At 37.6% G+C, this 19,484-nt stretch overlaps 1 protein-coding gene across 12 annotated transcripts in view; it reads left to right on the forward strand.

Annotated features, from left to right (window-relative positions):
• PAM (peptidylglycine alpha-amidating monooxygenase) overlaps positions 1–19,484 on the forward strand; it is a 279,877-nt gene that overhangs the window by 171,003 nt on the left and 89,390 nt on the right. For all 12 annotated transcript variants that reach the window (XM_029218598.1, XM_029218593.1, XM_029218592.1 and 9 more), the window contains one exon: positions 8,179–8,266. In XM_029218598.1, coding sequence (XP_029074431.1) covers positions 8,179–8,266 — 88 coding nt within the window. The remainder of the gene's footprint in view (positions 1–8,178; positions 8,267–19,484) is intronic.

Genomic DNA, 19,484 nt, shown 5'->3' on the forward strand with positions numbered 1-19,484 from the left:
CCATAGCCTGGCTATTGTAAATAGTTTAGCAAACTTCTAAAATTCTGCCGTGTGCCAGTTATTGGGCTAGGCAGTGGAGATGTAGTATGATACAAATTCAAGGAAATCACAGCCTGGCAGAATTCTAGAAGACAAGAATACAAATGTTACAACATATTAAAAGGACTTTCTTCTTTTGCTTTTCAAATTTCTGAAGAAAATTACAAAAGGCAGACTGCTTATTAAGACTAAAACAAACTCTCTTGATGGTGGTAAAAGCCAAAATTGCCTTTGAGTAATTTATAATTTTTACACTTGTGTGACTAATTATGTAACTCATTTAAATAAACATATTTCTTAATTTTGAGAAGATACCATCACAATTATCATGGAATTTCATGTGCATATGTCTGTAATATATACATATAAGCCTGTCCAACATGTTTGATGTGTTTATATGTTAGCATTGAATTATTAAATATGAATTAAAGTAGGTGTTTGAGAAAATACTATAACGAAGATAAGTATAATTTTCATCTTCTGAACAAAATTATAGCTTTCCCTAGAGCACTGCTTTTGTTTGTTGTTTTAATAAAGAACCACAGAACTGGAATGGGTGAGGGTATGATAAAATCTGCATTTGACCACTGAACTGTGTTGCTGTCTGAAAGGTGTTTTATAGACACTCAGAAGAACTGGCTCTGACAGCAGCCCACTCAGCCAAGAAATTTGACTGTCATCTTCATCCACTTGCTTTCCCTGACGTGGATGACCAGTAAATAAATGTGTCTTTTCCTTAGTGAATGATGGCAGGTCCCTATCTATCAAATTGCACTATACAAATCAGATAGAAGCATTGAATTTAGAAATAGATGAAAATTAATCTAATGATTCATTGCTTTTCATTTTCTTGGGCTTCTCTGTTGAATGTGAAACAATTCCTACTGCAGAATTGTACAGCTAGACTTGAATATTTCCAAATGTGACCTGTCTTAAACAAAGCACATGTTAAGGTGATGTTGGGATACTTCAGAAACTACAGAAGCAATCTAATTTTGATCATGCTTATGGGTCAGCTACATAGTATGACTGTAAAGACCAAGATCTGGCAGGGTTCAGTGCTCATTTATCCACATTTTATGGCTTTGACAGCAGTAAATAGAAGGGTGTGTGTGTGTGAGTCCCCATCCCAATGCAATCATTCTGTCACCTTTCTGCTTCCAATTAATTGACTACATATACTTCTCTTTTCAACTAGGATTTTCTCCAACATGAATAATTTAGTCTCTGACTTCCACATGACCGTTGGGTACCTCCCAGCAGCCATACTCAGAGGCTATTCTAGTTTTTTAGTGAAAGCTACTTGGAGAGAGCTGAAATAGCACAAATAAGATACACTGTACTGGAGGTCTCTGATGAGTGGCTAAAACTTCATTTGCTTGGTCATAATCAAGAAGGAGAATCTGTTGCTATACACTCTGTCTCAGCATATTTCTTAAATGTCCTCTATCCTTTGGTCACCCAAATACCCACATTTCCAACATGACAGCCCCCCCAAGCCCCCAGAGTTTTGTCAGGTAATAAAACAGAGAGGAGGGGTAGGAACCATTTCATTATATTTTATGAAGCTGAGACTTAGGAATGTCTTCAATTCAGTGCACCTAGAGGTCACCAAAAAGTAACTGACACGTTGACAAAGCTGTTTTAATGCAGTAATGTCAAAATGCCACTCCTCCCACACCCCAGAAAATGGCCAATTCTGAAAGCCCAGGGTTGCATCAGGTTTGATGTGTAAAACGTCCTTCAGTGTCTGGGGGTTCTTGGCATTTTGACAGTCATTCTGAAGTATCCATTTCAGCTATTTCAGTGGGGACAATTTCAGTGGCCAACTCTAAAAAGACCAGTGTGAACTGTTTTAGTCAGAGAAAATTTCATGAGAGAGATGGCAGTGTTTGATCTGGGCCTGGGAAGACGGTCTATTTGGATCTGCAGAAGGAGGAGAATATTCCAGCTGCCAACCATATGAGCACAGGAGCGTACTGGGCACACGCGTGAGCCTCGCCACTTGCTGGCTGCATGGCCATGGGCGGTTGTTACTCAGGCTCATCTGTTTGAGGGGGAAAGGACCAGACTCATAGGGTTGTTGTGAGCAGTAAATGAGCCATACACAGGGTAAGCCCTCAGTAAACGTTAGTGGTTATGGTTACTAGGTGAGAAGGGCAGCCAGTGAGAGCACAGAGTGTATGTTGGAGGTTGTCTTGTTGGAAGTGTAGCAGGATTGGAGACTGCTGCGATATTCTGGAAAGGCAAGAGGGGAATGTGGATTTGATTCTGTGGGAAATTAATAGGGGGATATTACAGAGATGACATTACAAAAATAGGGCTTAATGAAGCTTATGCTGTTTTATCTTGCATAGTCTGGCTGGTAAAGTCTATTTATTGACCGTTTAGTTGGTTCTGACATATACCAGAAAGTTCCTTTTTAAAAGGTATTTCATCTAGAAGTTTAATTCTTTTTGTGCTGAAATTCCTTTATTCAGCGGTAAGGATTACTTCACTTGAAATTTGCGTTCAATTTCTAGACTTGCTTGCGTGTCTTATTTCTTGGTTAATTTGGCAACAGCAGCTTAAAGTCCTCATAAACCACGTTAAGGATTCTTTCTGAATTGTATATCATTGTCCAAGCTAGCGAGAGCTAACGACAACTTTTCTCTTAAACTTTCTGATTAAAAATGTTCAAGCAGAGGTCTTTATTTTAGTGTAGAATTGCTTTATGGTTTGCAGAAAGCCGGCAGAAGGTAATATAATATGCCATTGCTGTGGGTTTTCAAAATGCAGCCAAATGGACTATGCTACCGTGAGCTTTACATCTGTCTGAACTTTTCTCGCCCAACTGCAAGATTATGAACATTAAGGTTGATCATAGCCTACACTTAAATTGCAATTTAGAGCATTATCTTCAGTTCCTATAAATGGTTTCTGAAGTATAATCTTTATTTTTTGGAAATAAAGAAATGTTTATGGGAGTGATATTAAGATTGGGGAACTGATAATTTTTTTAAAATTATGACAACTCTTTTACATTCTTGTTTCTTGAACCTTACACCTCTCTATTTTCTCAATATTGAAAATGGCTTGAAAGCACTGGGATTATTAGAAGACAGACTCTATCACAGACATGAACATATTCACCAGGGGTTCCATTTGTATGCTTGCTTCAGACCTCAGCCCTAAAACGATTTTAGGTGATACAGCTAAAACTGCCTGACGTAATGTAGAGTTCCAATGATCTCTTTTAATAAAACAATTCTAAAGGATCAACTAATTTTTGCCTTCAGAAACATTTATAAATTCGTTTTAAAAGAAACCTTGTCTTTACTGTTTACTTTGTACATTTAAAAGAGCTATACAACCCAAGTTAATTAAGATGAGTAAACTCTGCATATGCTCACGTAATAGAATATATTCAGCCACTGCCACTGAAAATGTTGACTATTGTCAGAATCACCTCTGATTCACCTTTGAAATTTTGCAAAGAGACACTTGCCTGGAACAACTTTTGGAGATTCAAATAAGATATTGATGGGGGAAGGGGCAGGACTGATCTAGGATTGACCCTGAGCACTTGTATTTTTAACAAACTCCATAGGATAATTCTAATGCACAGCACTAGCTGAAAAGTATCATTGACAAAAAATGTTTAATAACTTGTAAAAATATCCACAGTATATGAAATAAGCTGTTTACTGTGTGTAATATGATTCCACTAAGAGGAAAAATGAAATAAAGTTAACAGTTTTCTCTGATGATACATATAGGTAATAATTCAGGAATGCCTAAGTTTTGGAGATTCAAACTTGCATTTGCAAGTCAGTTCTTTTTTATTCGATAGGTTAATTATCCATGGTCTGTAGTATTTCTTTACTGCCTTCCTTTGGCTAAAAAGGGTGTTCCTCCCATTTCCAGTGGTATTTTGGGGCTGGTTATATGTGTACATAGATATCTCCTAAATTGCATATTCCTCCACTTGGCTATGTGAGTTCTTTGAAATATTTCCACGTCCTAGGTCTGGCAGATACATCAAAATTTGACATGCAGACCTGGATATCCACTTGGAAGGGAAAAATGGAGAGAAAGCCAAGTGCTAAATGAAATTCCCTCCTAGGTCACATTTTTAGAAAATTTTATGGCCCTGATTGTAGTCTGATGTTAGCTTAAAGAGACCATAAATCCTGAACAAGCTCATGCAGTTAGAACAAATTTTGCTTAGAACTCCAGAAGATAGACCTAGTTATCTCTCTGCTCAATATGTCACCCACACATGTACTTTCAAGTCTTTCATTTCAGATGAAATTATTCTTTGAGAAATCCTCCAACCTATGCACTTGCAGTATTATCACATTTCCTTTAATTAATGTGCTTGAGTCTCTATTTCTGGAGTCTTAGTCCTTCGAAAGTATTTGGTTCCCAGGACTCACTCGCACTTAACTTGCCTATAAAATTTTCCCTGGTCTTATCCATCAGGCCGTCTGAACTGCTAACACCCATTGAGGCTGAAGAACCATTTCCACTTAAGCAACTGTCATCTTATTATTGAGTTAGAGGAGTCAGTGGCACTTTTAATCTTATCGGATATAATACCCCCTTGCATTCTCGCAAGGCAGTGGTCTTTGCCTGTTTGTCACCATCCCAAGGCTGCCTTTGTTTATTCTGCCTGTCAGAATCGCACACTTAAATGCAGTTGTTTTCATTATTATCCTCTAGCTCCCTTCCCCTTGGATCCTTTATTTCTTTTGGTGTATGATGAGAGAAAAAGAAAGAAGGGGGAATTTAAGATGTGATTTTTAAATATTTTTCCATATTATGTTTTGTGTAGTGTTGAAATCTCTAGCATAGTTATCTGTGTATCCTGTGCTCAGTGGACATTATTCTTATTCCCTAGGGGTGGGGTCTTATTTTGCAAAGCCAGGAATAATAAGTAGGAGTGGTACAAACCCAGGAAATGGACCTGTCAGCCTAATCTTTTCCCAGTTGACCTCTGCCCAGTACTGGCAGCAGGCCCTTCAATGAAATTGTCCAAGTCCTGCTTTATCTTTGCTCTATTTTATGGCATCTACTGTTTGGTTTAGATTTATATTTTGATATGACATTTATTTTGCTGGATGTGTTTTTCATTTCAATTTGCAATGAATTTTACTTCCAGATACAATTATATGAATAGTTTATTATACTCTTTCTTTAGGAGATGAAAAAGATGGTTAGTTGTTTGTTTTTACTCTATACCAATAATTTACTTGGCATTTAAATTAGATCTTGAGTTTCTGCAGGAATGTATGAGTCAGTGAGAATAAGTTTTTATGAAAGGGAACTTTGAGGGATTTTCTTTTTTTTTTTTTCTTTTTGCGGTACACAGGCCTCTCACCGCTGTGGCCTCTCCCGTTGCGGACCACAGGCTCCGGACGCACAGGCCTAGCGGCCATGGCTCATGGCCCCAGCCGCTCCACGGCATGTGGGATCTTCCCGGGCCGGGGCACAAACCCGTGTCCCCTGCATCGGCAGGCGGACTCTCAACCACTGTGCCACCAGGGAAGCCCCTGAGGGATTTTCTTTTACTATCCCTTAAAGATATTGATTTCTTTCTCACTATAGAAACTAAAATTAAACACACGTCTACTAAGAGTTCACTGTGGAACAAATAAGTGCTTCTTAAAATAGTATGTCAGAAGAAGGAAAAAAAAAATCAGAAAATGGCTAGAGAAGTTATACTTTGAATAATGTTTGCCTTGTACAAAGGACAATGAGAAGATCCTCTTGCATAAGCAGGAGCCCAAGCAAAACTTTTGGCTTTGCTTCCTAGTGAAAAGCCACAGAGACTGTATGTTGTTGTCTTCATGATCTATTCTTCTCCCAATAGGTCTCTTCTCTGTCCTTACCTGAATCTTTTGCTTAATATTTGACTCTATACATTTAATGGTAGCCCACTCTTCTTTCAAAAAGGTTTTTGCTTTGTTTCACAACAGTACACACACTGCATTAATATTAAAAAAAAACAAAAACCCAAAACACTGTTAGGGTCTACTACACAGACCCTGACAGCTCAGGGCTTTCCCTAAAACTGTCCTGAGCCTTAGCTATGGTTCCTACTATCACCTTTGGTGCTTTTGTTTACCCTCATGACTTCAGGGTTCAATTTTTGAGTGATTCCCAAATATGTAATTCTCTGATCTCTTCCTTGAATAAGAGTTATGGAATTCCAATCTTCTGCTGGATCATTACACCTGGATTTTTAGCTGACACCTCGAACTCACATTGTTTTTTCATCCAGCAGTTTAATTCTTGATAAAATGCATGTGGCCATGTTGGTTTATTACCAAAACTCCCAGAATGATTCAATCATGGGAAATCTATTAATATAATCCACCCATAATCAAAGAATCTAAGGGGAATGGGAACCCTATGATCATCTACATAGGTTCTGAAAAAGCAGAGGAGTCAGCCTCTCATTTGACAGCCCCTCATAGACTGGCTGGCATAGGGATATATATTTTAAAAAAAAAAAAAGAGTGGGAGGTAGATTTAATCAGGCCAAAAAGTTATAGACATCCATAGAATGATAGAAGCCATTTGATAAAAATGAATATAAGATAGCAAATTGCATCACATACCAAAATAAATGTAAAGTGAGTAAAAGACAAAGGCTAGGTGCTCCCACCTCAGGGCCTTTTCAGTTTGCTTCCTTAGAGGAATGATCCCCTGGGAAGATTCTGGAAGGGGGGAAAGAAATCCCGCACTCAACTTGAGAGTGAGCCTATGGAGGTAGAATCCTTCTTCCATTTCTTTTGTAACAAACTTAGGCTTGGTAATGATATGATTTTCTATGATTTGGGAACTATTGTAATTTCTAATTGTTTCTTTCCTTCCAAAGTGTCTTCTTCACTTTCCTAGGCTTACTATATTCTTTGGTAACAGAAAACAAAGCCTCAAGTTATATCAAGTCCATTTTCCAGCTAACCTCTGTTGGTTTTTTAAATAGCAGTACGAAAATCTCAAGATGTGATTTTTTAGGCTTTAATTCTTATTTTCAGTGCAGTAAATGAAAGGCTTTTTATTTTCCATGAAAGTTGGGAGTCAAGATGGCTCACAGTAGGCACCTTGTGTTTTCTGATCAACCATACTATGCAAGTCATGGTGCTATAGTTTGATGTAGAACATCTTTCATTTTATAAATACATACGTCTCAGATACACATTTCAGCAATAAAAGGTGTTTTATTAATTTAATCAAATAGACAAAAAGAGCTAAAAGATGCAGTTTTGCACACGCCCAAGACTTAAGATCATTTTAGACTATTTAACATTTTTATGTGTAAAGGTGACTTGAAAACTGCCCAGTAGGGCAGCATTTTGAATGTGGACAAAAGGGGATGAGCCACACCCAAACCAGGAAAGAAAGCTCATGCTCGATATTGATCATACTAAATAATATAACTTACCCGATTTTTCTTTGTTCTACCTCTGAACTGACTTTTGTTTATTTTAATGTCTTTAAACCACTATTATTAGGACAAAAAGAGAAATGACAATGTGTAAGTTTCAGTATCCCTTTAACAAGTGCACAGTACTCATCCAGGACATTTTTCTTCTTGTGTATTTTTGTAAAGATACATTTTCCACTTTTCTTTTCTTTTCTAGTAACTTGTTTCTCCATATCACAATCCAGTGGCAACTGTTATTTTAAGATGATAATAAATTTGTGTTCTGAATCCTTTTGCTTATGTTTTGACCACTCGCTGTGGCTTCTGTTTCAGTGCAATGTTGTGCAGTATTGTATGGTGCTCAGAACTCTACCGAATTCTGGAAGGAAATATATTGTGAATACGTAGCCTGGAGCTTTCATTTTATACCCACACAATGCTCTCATCACTTTAAAAGGGGGCTTTCATTAATGTGTGTGTAGTTTCAGCCTATTATTTTCTCTTTTGTTATATAATAGTTTATTATCCTACTAAATTAAATTATCAAATCCTGTTCATCTTAAGGAATAAGATAATTTTTATACAACCAGAGCATTTTGTCATAAGAGCATCAAAATATCTTTGTTATACAGCTACTTGAAATGTTGAATGCTGGGGTCTCTTGTGACACTTGTGCACAGAAGTATAACTTGTATTGACGATCATGTATCATTTTCTCTTAACAGTTGACTTCAAACCCCATGCCAGCATGGATACTGTCCATCATATGCTACTTTTTGGATGCAATATGCCAGCGTCCACTGAAAATTACTGGTAAGGGATGGGTTCATAGTACATAGATGGGTGAGAAAATGTGTTTTTTATAAGTACAAAGTGCATCTCTGCAGGTATTTTACAACTGATTAGTAAATAGGCAGAACATTTCTTTTTTAGAAAACAATATTGCTCTTTTGCATCACATGGTTGTCGTGGTTTGATTATCACAGTTATTTAGTCTGCTGTGGAACACAGCCATCAGTCTTTGTCACTGACTTTATAAATATATGTCTGTTGTCATAGATAATGTGTCAAGGTTGAGACAGCTTGTGAAGAAAGATTGAAATTGAGATAATGGATACTCTGATGTTTATTTCTTTAAGTTCATGATTCAACCCAAAGAGCACCATAGATCTGTTCACTGAGTACTCTTTTATCCCAGACATTGTGCTAGGTGATCTGTATACCCCATTTAAAATGAAAACTAAAATTTAGCCTAACGTCTTTGCAAAGTTGGTATTATTGTCCCCACTTTACAGGCAAGGAGTCTGAAACTCAAAGATTCAGTGATTTGCTCAAGGTAACATGGCTGGTTGGTGTCACACCAGGATTGAACCCTGGTTTGTTAGATTCCAAATCTAAAGTTATTTCTCTTTTACCACAGTGCCTCCCATTTATTCAAGTAACTGTTGCAGTTTTAGAATTTAATCACTGCAGTGAATCTTAATATCATGTCTTGAACAATCAATAAACATCTGTTAAATGCCTGTTATATGCTAGAACTGCAGCAGGTGCTGTGGGATGTTCTAGGATAAATAATTTTCTACCCCCAGAAGCTTACAGCATAATTATGGCTTGAGATCTTCCCTTTCATTTTATTCTTTGGTAGTTCATGAAGGTCAGTGATCTTTGAAAATAGCTGTGTGTTTTAAGCCTCATATTTTGCACCTATAGGCAGAATCACTGTTACATATTTAACAATCCAGAATGACTGGTGTGTCCTGCTTTGCATTGGAAAGGGGTCTGTTCTGTGGTCCTGCCCCTGCATGATCATGTAGATTGATAGACCTTTCTCTGTGCATCCTAATATTCATCAGGCTGATTCGAGGCATGCAGCGACTGCTTTCTAGTCATTTTTATAATAAACAATTGTAATATGTATTTGGAAGTGTTAAAAGCATGGGGCAATTAGTGGAAATCTCCATGGACCAAGTACCATCAAAGCATTTGTTAATAGGCTTAAGTTATTTGATGAAAGGGGTGTATCACATGGGAACCCAGCTCACATGACTGGGTTTATATAAAAATGGAGTCAGCAAATCACAGTTAATACCCGTTGATATCAACATTCCTGTTTTTGCTCTTCAGTAAAGTTTTGTAAATAAAATCCTGGCATTAAAAGATTATTCTGTGACAGCCTTTTCTGAATCTTATTCAGCAAATCACACATTTTGGTCTTTATGTTTTAAAAATATGTCTTGTGAAATTAGCAATATTTACCTTTGAACTAGAATTAGTGAAAATGGCTAGGGGGAACCTGCTTTAGCAGATTCTCTTGGTTCAAGAGAATGAATGAAAAAATAAAATATCACTTAAATGTTATTATGGCCCTAATTGTTAAGAAAAATTACGTACAATGAACTAAGTGTAGTTCACCGTTCTCATGTTAAGGGAATATCAGAGCAAACACATTATGTTGCCTCCTTTAAAATATTAATATTCTTAAATATACTATTTTGAAATTAAGTTTGTAAAATATATTTCCAAAAGACTTCCAGGTTGGGGAAAGAGAGAATTCAAAGAAAAATGTGAGAGTGAAAACAGCAATTTTGAGTAAAGTAATTGCTGCATGTATTTTTTTTGCTAAAATTATTACTTGAAAGACAGCATTATAGAGTGAACGTGTAGCTAACTGTCTAGATTCCATGGGTAAATTATTTATCCCTTGTGGACTGGTCTTGATTTTTTCATTTTAGCAAGGGACTAATACTAGATCATTTAGAGAACTCCTCTGTGCTCTAAAATTCCATAATTCTATGAATATAAATTGTATACAAATGCTGAGTCAGATTGGAAAGACATCTTTATTAGGAGTTGGAGACATAAGTGAGTTGCATTTGTTAACTCACCTCAAGCAGACAGGCCACTGTGTTTTGCCATTGAGTTGCATCACTGAATAATTAGAATTCTTAATGACATTATACCCATGTCATTTTATTTATTTTTTAAAATTATTTTCTTTATTTTTTTTCTGGCTGCATCAGGTCTTAGTTGTGGTGTGTGGGATCTTTGTTGAGGCGTGCAGGGTCTTTCGTTGTGGTGCGGGCTCTTCATTGTGGCGTGCTGGCTTCTCTCTAGTTGTGGCACGTGGATTTTCTCTCTCTAGTTGTGACGTGTGGGTTCCAGGGTGCATGGGCTCCATAGTTTGCAGCACACGGGCTCTCTCGTTGAGGGGTGAGAGCTCAGTAGTTGTGGCGCATGGACTTATTTGCCCTGCGGCATGTGGGATCTTAGTTCCCCGACCGGGGATCAAAACCACGTCCCCTGCATTGGAAGGCGGATTCGCTACTGCTGGACCACCAGGGAAGTCCCTATACCCATGTCATTTTAAATGGATTTTTTAAATCTGCCTTGCAGCATATATTCCCTGTTAATCTATAGAGTAGTTATAATCGACTTTATAACCGTACACCAAGGACAATAATTGATGCTTTTAACCGGCTCAAAGTGTTCATCTAACATTTAAAAGTAGGATCTTTTCACTACATATATAGAATCTGTTCAATATGCAAACTAGTAAATGTACATTACCTAAAAACTGTTCTAGTGACCTGGCTTTAACAATCCAGCCTTATTCTCCATTTAAAAATGGGATGGGCTTTTTATCCCCCAATATTTGGCAAAATCCATGCTTCTTTAAAGCATTACTGAAGCATGGGCTGAACTTTTCAGTTGCTTCACAGAAACATCCTCTACTCCTTACCCCCGATGCCACTCAGGCTCAGCCCTGGAGACAGTCAGCAGATGTTTTCCGACTGCTTAACCTCTTATCCTCCCATCTGAATTATAACACTAATAACAAAAATCTATCAGTGTCAAAAGCCTTGCATTATTTTTCTACATTGAGTCATGGACTTTATCACACTCATTTTATAGATGCAAATCTATTCTTCAGTTGCTCCATGATATAGACAGTACTTAAATGAACATTCCCAGACTTTCACATATATTTTTGGTTATGATACCAGTAGTGGCTTTTGATGTGTAAGAATATCAAGAACTCATTCACACCCTAAGGAATTCATTTTGAGAATACAAAGATGTTTTAGTGAAAGAAGATAAAGCAAAGAGGATATTTTAACACCATGATGAGATTAAAAATTCACATTTTAAGGCAAGACAAGAAAAATTTAAACATAAATTTTTTCTCTGCCCTTTGGCCTCCTCCCTCCCCTCTAGTGTGCATTGTGCATCTGCATTGTGCATTAATCAGACCTCCCCAATGGCAGAAATATCTGGTCAATCATAAAGATCAATTTTTCTTCTTCTGGCAACAGCCGTTTACTTCTTTAGAAGATAACGTTCCTTTCTCAATCCTGTCAGGGCTCACAATGACCCACCACTCACCTTGTACGTGCAGACATCTTTGGTAAACTTTATGAACAGTGGCAATTATCATTTTCCTTAATGGTAGAGATTGGTGCAGAACTGACTGGTCAGACAATCTGGGAGATCCTGGGCTACACCTAATGTAAGTCCTTAGCTTAAATACTCACCTATGACCTTACTCATGTCACTAGCAGTATCATTTGTATTCTGCCTATTTTACAAGATAATTGTTTCTTACGCTACCAAATATGTGACTGAGCCTCAGATAAAATTAATGATGATTAGGTGACTTGAAACCATTGACCAAATATATAGTCCTATAAGATCAATGATTGTAATAGTGTAACTCCAGATATGGGAAAAAGCAGCAAGAGGAAACCATATCCTGGACCATAACAGCTTAGTAAGACAGATGGTCCAGAGGCTTTTGGCTACTGATAACAGGACCCAGTCCAGTAATAGCACATTGAGTGGCCTATCAACAAAATATTTGCCTGGTCTGGGAATGAGCATCCCTAGCAACAAGGGACAAATTGGTCACGAAACGCCTCCCAAACTTTGGTCGAAATTAAGACTGAAAGAGAAGGAATTGTAAGATAGAGAATGTTGCCCACCATCCAGTTCTACAAGAGTCAAGCCATTAGCCACTGCAGTTGCGGACCTAAAGTACACCCTGAAAGGAGTTCAGGGTGAAGGTCACGATGAAGCACTTTGTGCTCTGGGAAAACTGGCAAAACTGGCCCTCTGATAGACATTTTCAGGAGAAAATTTTATGAACTAAGTTTCTTGCATCTTCCCATAGTTAGAAAAGCATTAAAACGATGAGCTCAGATGTCTGTTCCTTGTGACTAGCAGCAACCTTCTACTGAGATGTGTGCTTGATTGCACATCCTCCCTGCACCAAAATCACATATATACTGACCTTTTCCAAACAGTTCTCAGAGCTCTCTGAGAGACTGTCTCCCAGCTTATAAACCTCGGTTTGGCTCAAATAAAATTTTCCATTTCTTTCTTAGATTCACTATTGATTAATTTATTTTGTTGACAACCAAAGCGTCAAGCTCAGATTTCCTCTCTTTTCTGTTTGTTAGCTAGGATTTCCCCTTTTTCACTTTAGTTTTCTGTTTTCATTGCCAGCAAGTTGGCAAATAGGTGTGTGTCTGTAATAAAGTAAACATTTTTTCCCCGTGAAATTATGAAGTTATAATTCATCCCCTGTCTTCAGGCAGCACTTTTAATATGATGGCAAAGAGCTATTCTAATGACGTTTTACTGTTGTGCTACCCTCCTTTGCTCTTTGTAATTGCCTCTTTCTACTGTTCATTAATATATATTTACAGTTACATTAAGTTCACATGAAAATAGTAGACACAGCATGAAGCAGTTTTCATTATTTAGTCATTTTAATTTTAAAGTTATTTTTTCTCCACATATTCCATCCAGTCTTTTGTGTCTCGTTCCAAATTAGCAGCTCACACTGGTAATGTGTCTAGTTAATTATATGCATGTGCATTTAAATTGCATACATTGATGTGAACCTTTTAATATACTGTGGGGTGGTCCCTTTCAAGTTAGAGTGGGCCTGGTGCTCAATTCTAAATTAACAGACCTCTCGAGGATGCAAATAAGGACCAGCTGATGGAAAAGCAGCAGCTCTGCTGGCCCATGTCAGGAAGGCAGCAGTACCTGTCAGATTAAGTCTCATCCCTTCTTTCCCAGACTTTTAAAGGAGGAGACAATTACTGCATCCAGGCACCAAGGGAAAGTAATAGCACCAGGATTGGAGCAAGCATAGCAATAGCACGATTTGTTGGACTCCATTTGTGCTTGCAGACTTAAGTCAAGGTGTAGCAGTTCTAAGTTCCCCAGATTTGTTGGCTGAATGTGAGCCATAACTGAGCAGATGCTCTTTGTGTCTTTTTGGAGTCAGTAGGGAAATGAGGTGCTGAAAACTAGGTAATTTAGATATTAAAAATTTATTCCTGCTCTCCATGAAAATATGGTAAATTTTAGGAGACCTTGAAAATTGAAATATCCATTTATCTATTCAATGAATACCTTTCTTTATTCTTACTGTAACAATCATTTTTTAAAAATAATGAGTGGTTAGCTATTCAGAGTTTCAAGCTTTGAAAATCATAGTTTTGTTTATACACATTGTTTTGGCATTTGGAGTAATTCTGGAGCACTTTCTCTTTGTGATGTGAGGTTGTATAGTCTTATGCACTTTCTTTTCTGCTGAGCACAGGACTTAGGGCTTAAGGCAACTTATGACTGCAAGCCCCAAGATTGTGTGTTCACAATATTGGGTGATTAAAGTGAATGGGCTTCTTCTGTATTACGTCTTGTACTTTGACAAAATCTATGCAGAGGTAAAATTATTGTTTTCAGTCTTATTAATTAATATTTGATTTGGAAACTATTTCTAATGATGCTTATGACCAGCTACTGTTTACAAATCTAAGGGGGCGTCTACAGGTTGTTGAATCTTTTTTGAAAAGAAGAATCCCAGCTGGTTCGATGAGGCTGTTTCCAGCTGTTCTAACTTGGAATCATTCTCAAGCTAAAGCAGTAGTGCTTTACCATCCTATGAAGCTTTAGCTAAGATCCCTTTCAACTGCTTCTAGTTATTAACCACCTGCTGTGTCTTTTTAAATGCCACTGTCTTCACAGGGTTACAGATGCTGCTGATGAGGGGAAAGAGAAAAGTAGCTAAAACATATAAATATGTATAAATATAAATATAAATATATATATATTAAAAGTATATATATATATATAGAGAGAGAGAGAGAGTCCTGTATGTGAGACACCCTGCTTGGTTACTCATTTAAATGACCTTTTTTTTTAGGGTGATATCACTTTCCAGAAAAGTCTACAGCTTTGTTGCCTCCCTTATGATGATAATGATTCTTTGGTTGAGAATGGTATTTGCATACACTGCCTTTATGCACCCTCTCCACATCTACCTACCTGTCATCCATACACTATACAGCAAGATTCACAGCATGTCTTCTGCAATCCCCTCTGTTTCTTCTGCCATGATGAAACTTCTAAAGTTTAACATATATAAATTCCTTGTCAGTATAAGTAAAAATAACACAGTCTCCAAAATCTGTGCTACCCCTTGTTCTAAGCACTATAAAATGTGTCTTCGAGTGTAGCAGCAAAGTTTAGACATGAATTACTGCTAGGCTAAAATTAATTGCATCCTTTTCCTTTTTCTCCTTTAATATTGTAATAGATTCATATTATTATACTGCATATCTGAATGGTATAAAGAATATTCATTAAAATAGAGTTGGCATCTTGCTCTAACTTCTGGTCACCAATGATCATATTCCTCATCTAAGTTTTAGGTGCCTGTAATAGAGGTGTTGATAGGAGTTCCTTAGCAACTGACCAATTCTTAGTGGACTAGTGTCAACTTTAATAAAATAGAATGGCATGGTTGTAACCGTTTTGAGAGTTTAAACAGAAACCAGCATTACATAATTTTGAACATTATTATTTTCTCACAAGACGAGTATTTATGTTAAATAGGATGGCAGTGTTATAGCACAGTGCCATAACATTTAATATAGAGCCAGAACTTTGAAATCAGAGCATCTTGGGATCAAATCTCAGTTCTACTACTTGATAGTTGTAATAAACATTGGTCAAATTATTTAATCTGTATTGGTCTGTTTCCTTATCTCTAAAATGGGGCTACTAATCCCGCCTGATTCGACCATCACAAAGAGTAAGTGAGGGGATGTCAATAATACAGATGGTGCAGTGCCTGGCACATAGAAGTACTTAATAAATGGTAACTATTCTCTTTATTCATTTATTAATAAGATATATATTAACCATCCACTACGTACCAAGGGCATTCTTAGGCACTGAGAATTTGGTGTGAACAAAACAGATATACCTTCTGCTCTTGTGGACTTTAGAGCCTCTCTGATCTGTTGGTGGAGAGGGGTAGGGTGGGGAGTGAGGATGATGCCTAGATATTGTGGTGTTATTTTTTCAGGCTGGCGCCTTTTAATCACCTCTCCTATTTAGTTTTCCCATTAAGTATCCTTCTAATTACTATGTTAATGCATACACATTGCATTGAAATTCACATAGGATTTGTCTGAATTGGGAAATGTGTTTTGTGGGTTTATAGAGCAGTTAATGAAATTTGAATACCTGACTCACACTGGATGTAATTTTGAAAAGTAAGGACATTCCACATATGCCATTGATTTTTATGTGTGTTTCTTAAAGAAACTTTCTGACTTTGGATTAATTTTCCTGTGATTCTGTTAGATGCTTAATGCATTAAAATTGTAATTGAAGACTGTACAGACTTAACTTTAGGGCATGACAATTTTATTAAAACAAGTTTTTTCAGACCAAAGAAGAAATGACTTATCAGTTCTGATTTTCTCTGAGTAACCTTGGGTTTTAACTAACCTTTCACAGATAGAACCAGAGGAGTACTTTAACAGTCAATCATGCTCTATTTGGATAATTCAAAATGACAGGCTAGCACTTTTCAGAGCTTGGCATAGTCTGGAAATATTCATGCCATCTGAATGGTTTCCCCATAGATTAGAAGTGAAAAGGTTCTATAGCAAAGGTTCAAGAATCCAGAGTAGTTTTATTTTCAAATGTTAATTCTCATCATTTTTGCTATGAATACTAAGAAACCACTAGGGAGCTATGTGAATCTTTTCACAATTAATTGGCTTAATCTAGACAAGCCTTTAGGAGTAGCTGTTAGAATTATAAGAATAAGAAACCTGGTCGATGAGGCCTGAAATTACAAGAGCCGTTGATCAAGGGTTGCTTTGCTTCCTAGCCTTAATACTCTCTTCTTCTCAATAAGAATAATAAAAATTCTCACTATTTTTACAAGACACTGTTTGGAAAGCCAACATATGCAATACTGCCTTTATTCTGTTGGTCATTTTATGTGGAGAAAACGTGACACTGTTTCCATTTAAAATGGGAAATGGAAATTTGAAAATGAAAAGATGCGGCGAGTTTATCCAAATGTTCTTTGCCACTCCTTTATGTTATCCATGGTAGGACTCATTTCTCTTGACCTCTTGTTTTTCCTCTTCACTTAGTCCTGTCACTCATTAAGTTTTAGAATGAGTTTCAATATCCCAGGGCCCTCCAGTGAGTCATTGTTTACTCAGCCTTGAGTTTTATACAATTTTTTAAAATTATAAAACAGGATTTTAAAATCAAATCAAAGTTTGCTTTTGGAGCTCTTCTTTTACCAGACCTGTTGAGAGCATGAAACATTGTCTCTTCGCAAATAAGAACTTATTTTATCTAAAATTTGATTTTAGAATTGCATACTCGAATTGCAGCTTAGTTCAGGTATGAGAGTAATCATCAAAGCTGATCTTCATATAATACCATGAAGTCTCTGCCTGTGAGTCAGTCTCATGAATAGAGATATAAGGGAGTGTGGCAGCCAGAGCTTTGAGTCATGGCTTGGCTGTGTGACCTTTTGAAAGTTACTTAAAGTCTCTGAGCTTATTCAGCTGTAACGTATAACCTACTTGCAATGACTTGTGAGAGTGAGTATGAGCCGATTTGTACAGAATTCCAGGCAAATGATAATTCAAATTTATTGTCATTTAATATTTTTTAAATGTTATACTTGACAGTACAATAAAACATAGGCCAGTTCAATTATTTAAGTGTTTGTATATAAAAAGTTAAAAATGTATTTAGAAGTTAACTTCCGCAAACATTTCTTGAATATTTACTAAATGCCAGGCAGGGCTGCCGGTGCTGGGAGTACAGGGTGAAAGGTATGACCCAAACCTCAAAAGTCTACACAGTCTGGTTGGAGAGGAGAAAAGCAAGCTGATGCTTAGGATGCGTGCTATGGTTAAAGAATGCAAGTTGGGTGGGACGGGCATCAGAGAAAGCTTCCCTGAGGAGGAAGACTTGAAGTGAATCTTGAATGAGAAGGTGAGAACAAGGTTGTCAGGCAGAAAGATGGAGAAAGGGTTTTCCAGAAAGAGAACAGTGGAGAAGAGAGAGGTTAGAAACTGACAGCAACTTGGCATGACTGAAAAGGGGTTTTTTTTCCTGGGGATATAACAGGGGCCCAGATCATAAAACCTCATGTGTTATACTACAATGTTTAGATTTTATTTTGGTGTTATTTTTGGGAAACATTTGAAAGAATTTGTGCCAGCAAATGACATAGTCAAATATGTAGCTTAGAAAATTTTACTAAACCAGTTTTCTCTGTTATGTTTCATTCTGGTTCTTTCTAGTCATACACTGAATTGACTTCCATATCAGAGGAAGCAATTATCTTGTTTAACCTAAGACTGTCATCACATTGCTGTTAAGCACTTGTATATTTATGATCTTTGTTGAAAGCTATGAAAATTGCCATCAAGATCTTTAAACTTTAGTAGCTCACAGCAGTGAGATACCAAGTTCATCGCATTTGGCAATCTCGTTTCTTAAACTATTATAGCATGAGGCCAAGGAGGGAAATTCTGCTTTTGTGTACTGTCCAATACCCCAAGCTTTTTAGCACACTTGGCACAAGGATGTCACAGACATTTGTTCCAACGCACGCGTCTCACATGCAAATGATCCTGCATCATAAGTATATCGTTTTTTTTTGTTTGTTTGTTTGTTTGGTTTTTTTTTTTTTTTTTTTTTTTTTGCGGTACGCGGGCCTCTCACTGTTGTGGCCTCTCCCATTGCGGAGCACAGGCTCCGGACGCGCAGGCTCAGCGGCCATGGCTCACGGGCCTTGTCGCTCCGCAGCATGTGGGATGTTCCCGGACCGGGGCACGAACCCGTGTCCCCTGCATCGGCAGGCGGACTCTCAACCACTGCGCCACCAGGGAAGCCCAGTATATCGTTTTTGACAGTGAACAGTAAGAAACCACTGGTTGATGTGCTTTACATTGCACATTACCCAATTTCTTTCTACAGCCTGATTTAGAGAAGCTAGAGCATTTGCTAAATATAACCTTATAGGGACCTCCTGGTTCCTGGCCCTTTATTCAGATGAATAACTGTTGTCTGCACTTATTGCCTATCCTTTCCCACCATTTCTGGCTGTAACCAGGAAGCATGTTAGGAGTCCCTGCCTCTGACATGGCCTGGGTGTTCTCCAGGTTTCTAGGCTCAGTTTCTCCAGGTTTCTAGGCTCAGTTTCTAACCTGTTTAGGAAGCTGCCACGGTCTGCCTTCACTTCCCTTCCAGGCCATGGGCAATGCACTTTTTCTCCTGTGTGAGCCAACCTCCCGGCCAAGAAGCTGTTTTTGTCCTTGTCCTTGACGGTCCTCAGACCTTTCAGATCTGCCTAAACTCCTGACTCTGACCTTGCTTGGTGCCAGTTTCTCAAAACACAAATATATAAAAGCGACATGAAAATGTCACCCAACAGTGTTTTGAACAAGTCAAATTATATAACAGAACCAACTAAGAGATGTAGTGTAATGGGGAAAAAATGTGTGGTTTGGAATCAGCTTACCATTTGTGAAATTGGATCTACCATATAGATACCAACGTGCTAGTTACTGTGCTGGGTGCCTTACACGTATTACCACCACCACTCCCCATCAGAGAGGTTTCCACACAGAAATTGGGCCTTTGAGGGCTGATGTACATGTCCAAGATACACAGCTATTAAGGGGAG

The sequence above is a fragment of the Monodon monoceros genome, unplaced genomic scaffold (genome assembly GCF_005190385.1).
Source record: "Monodon monoceros isolate NGI ecotype Baffin Bay Population unplaced genomic scaffold, NGI_Narwhal_1 Super_Scaffold_12, whole genome shotgun sequence".
NCBI classification, from domain to species: domain Eukaryota; kingdom Metazoa; phylum Chordata; class Mammalia; order Artiodactyla; family Monodontidae; genus Monodon; species Monodon monoceros.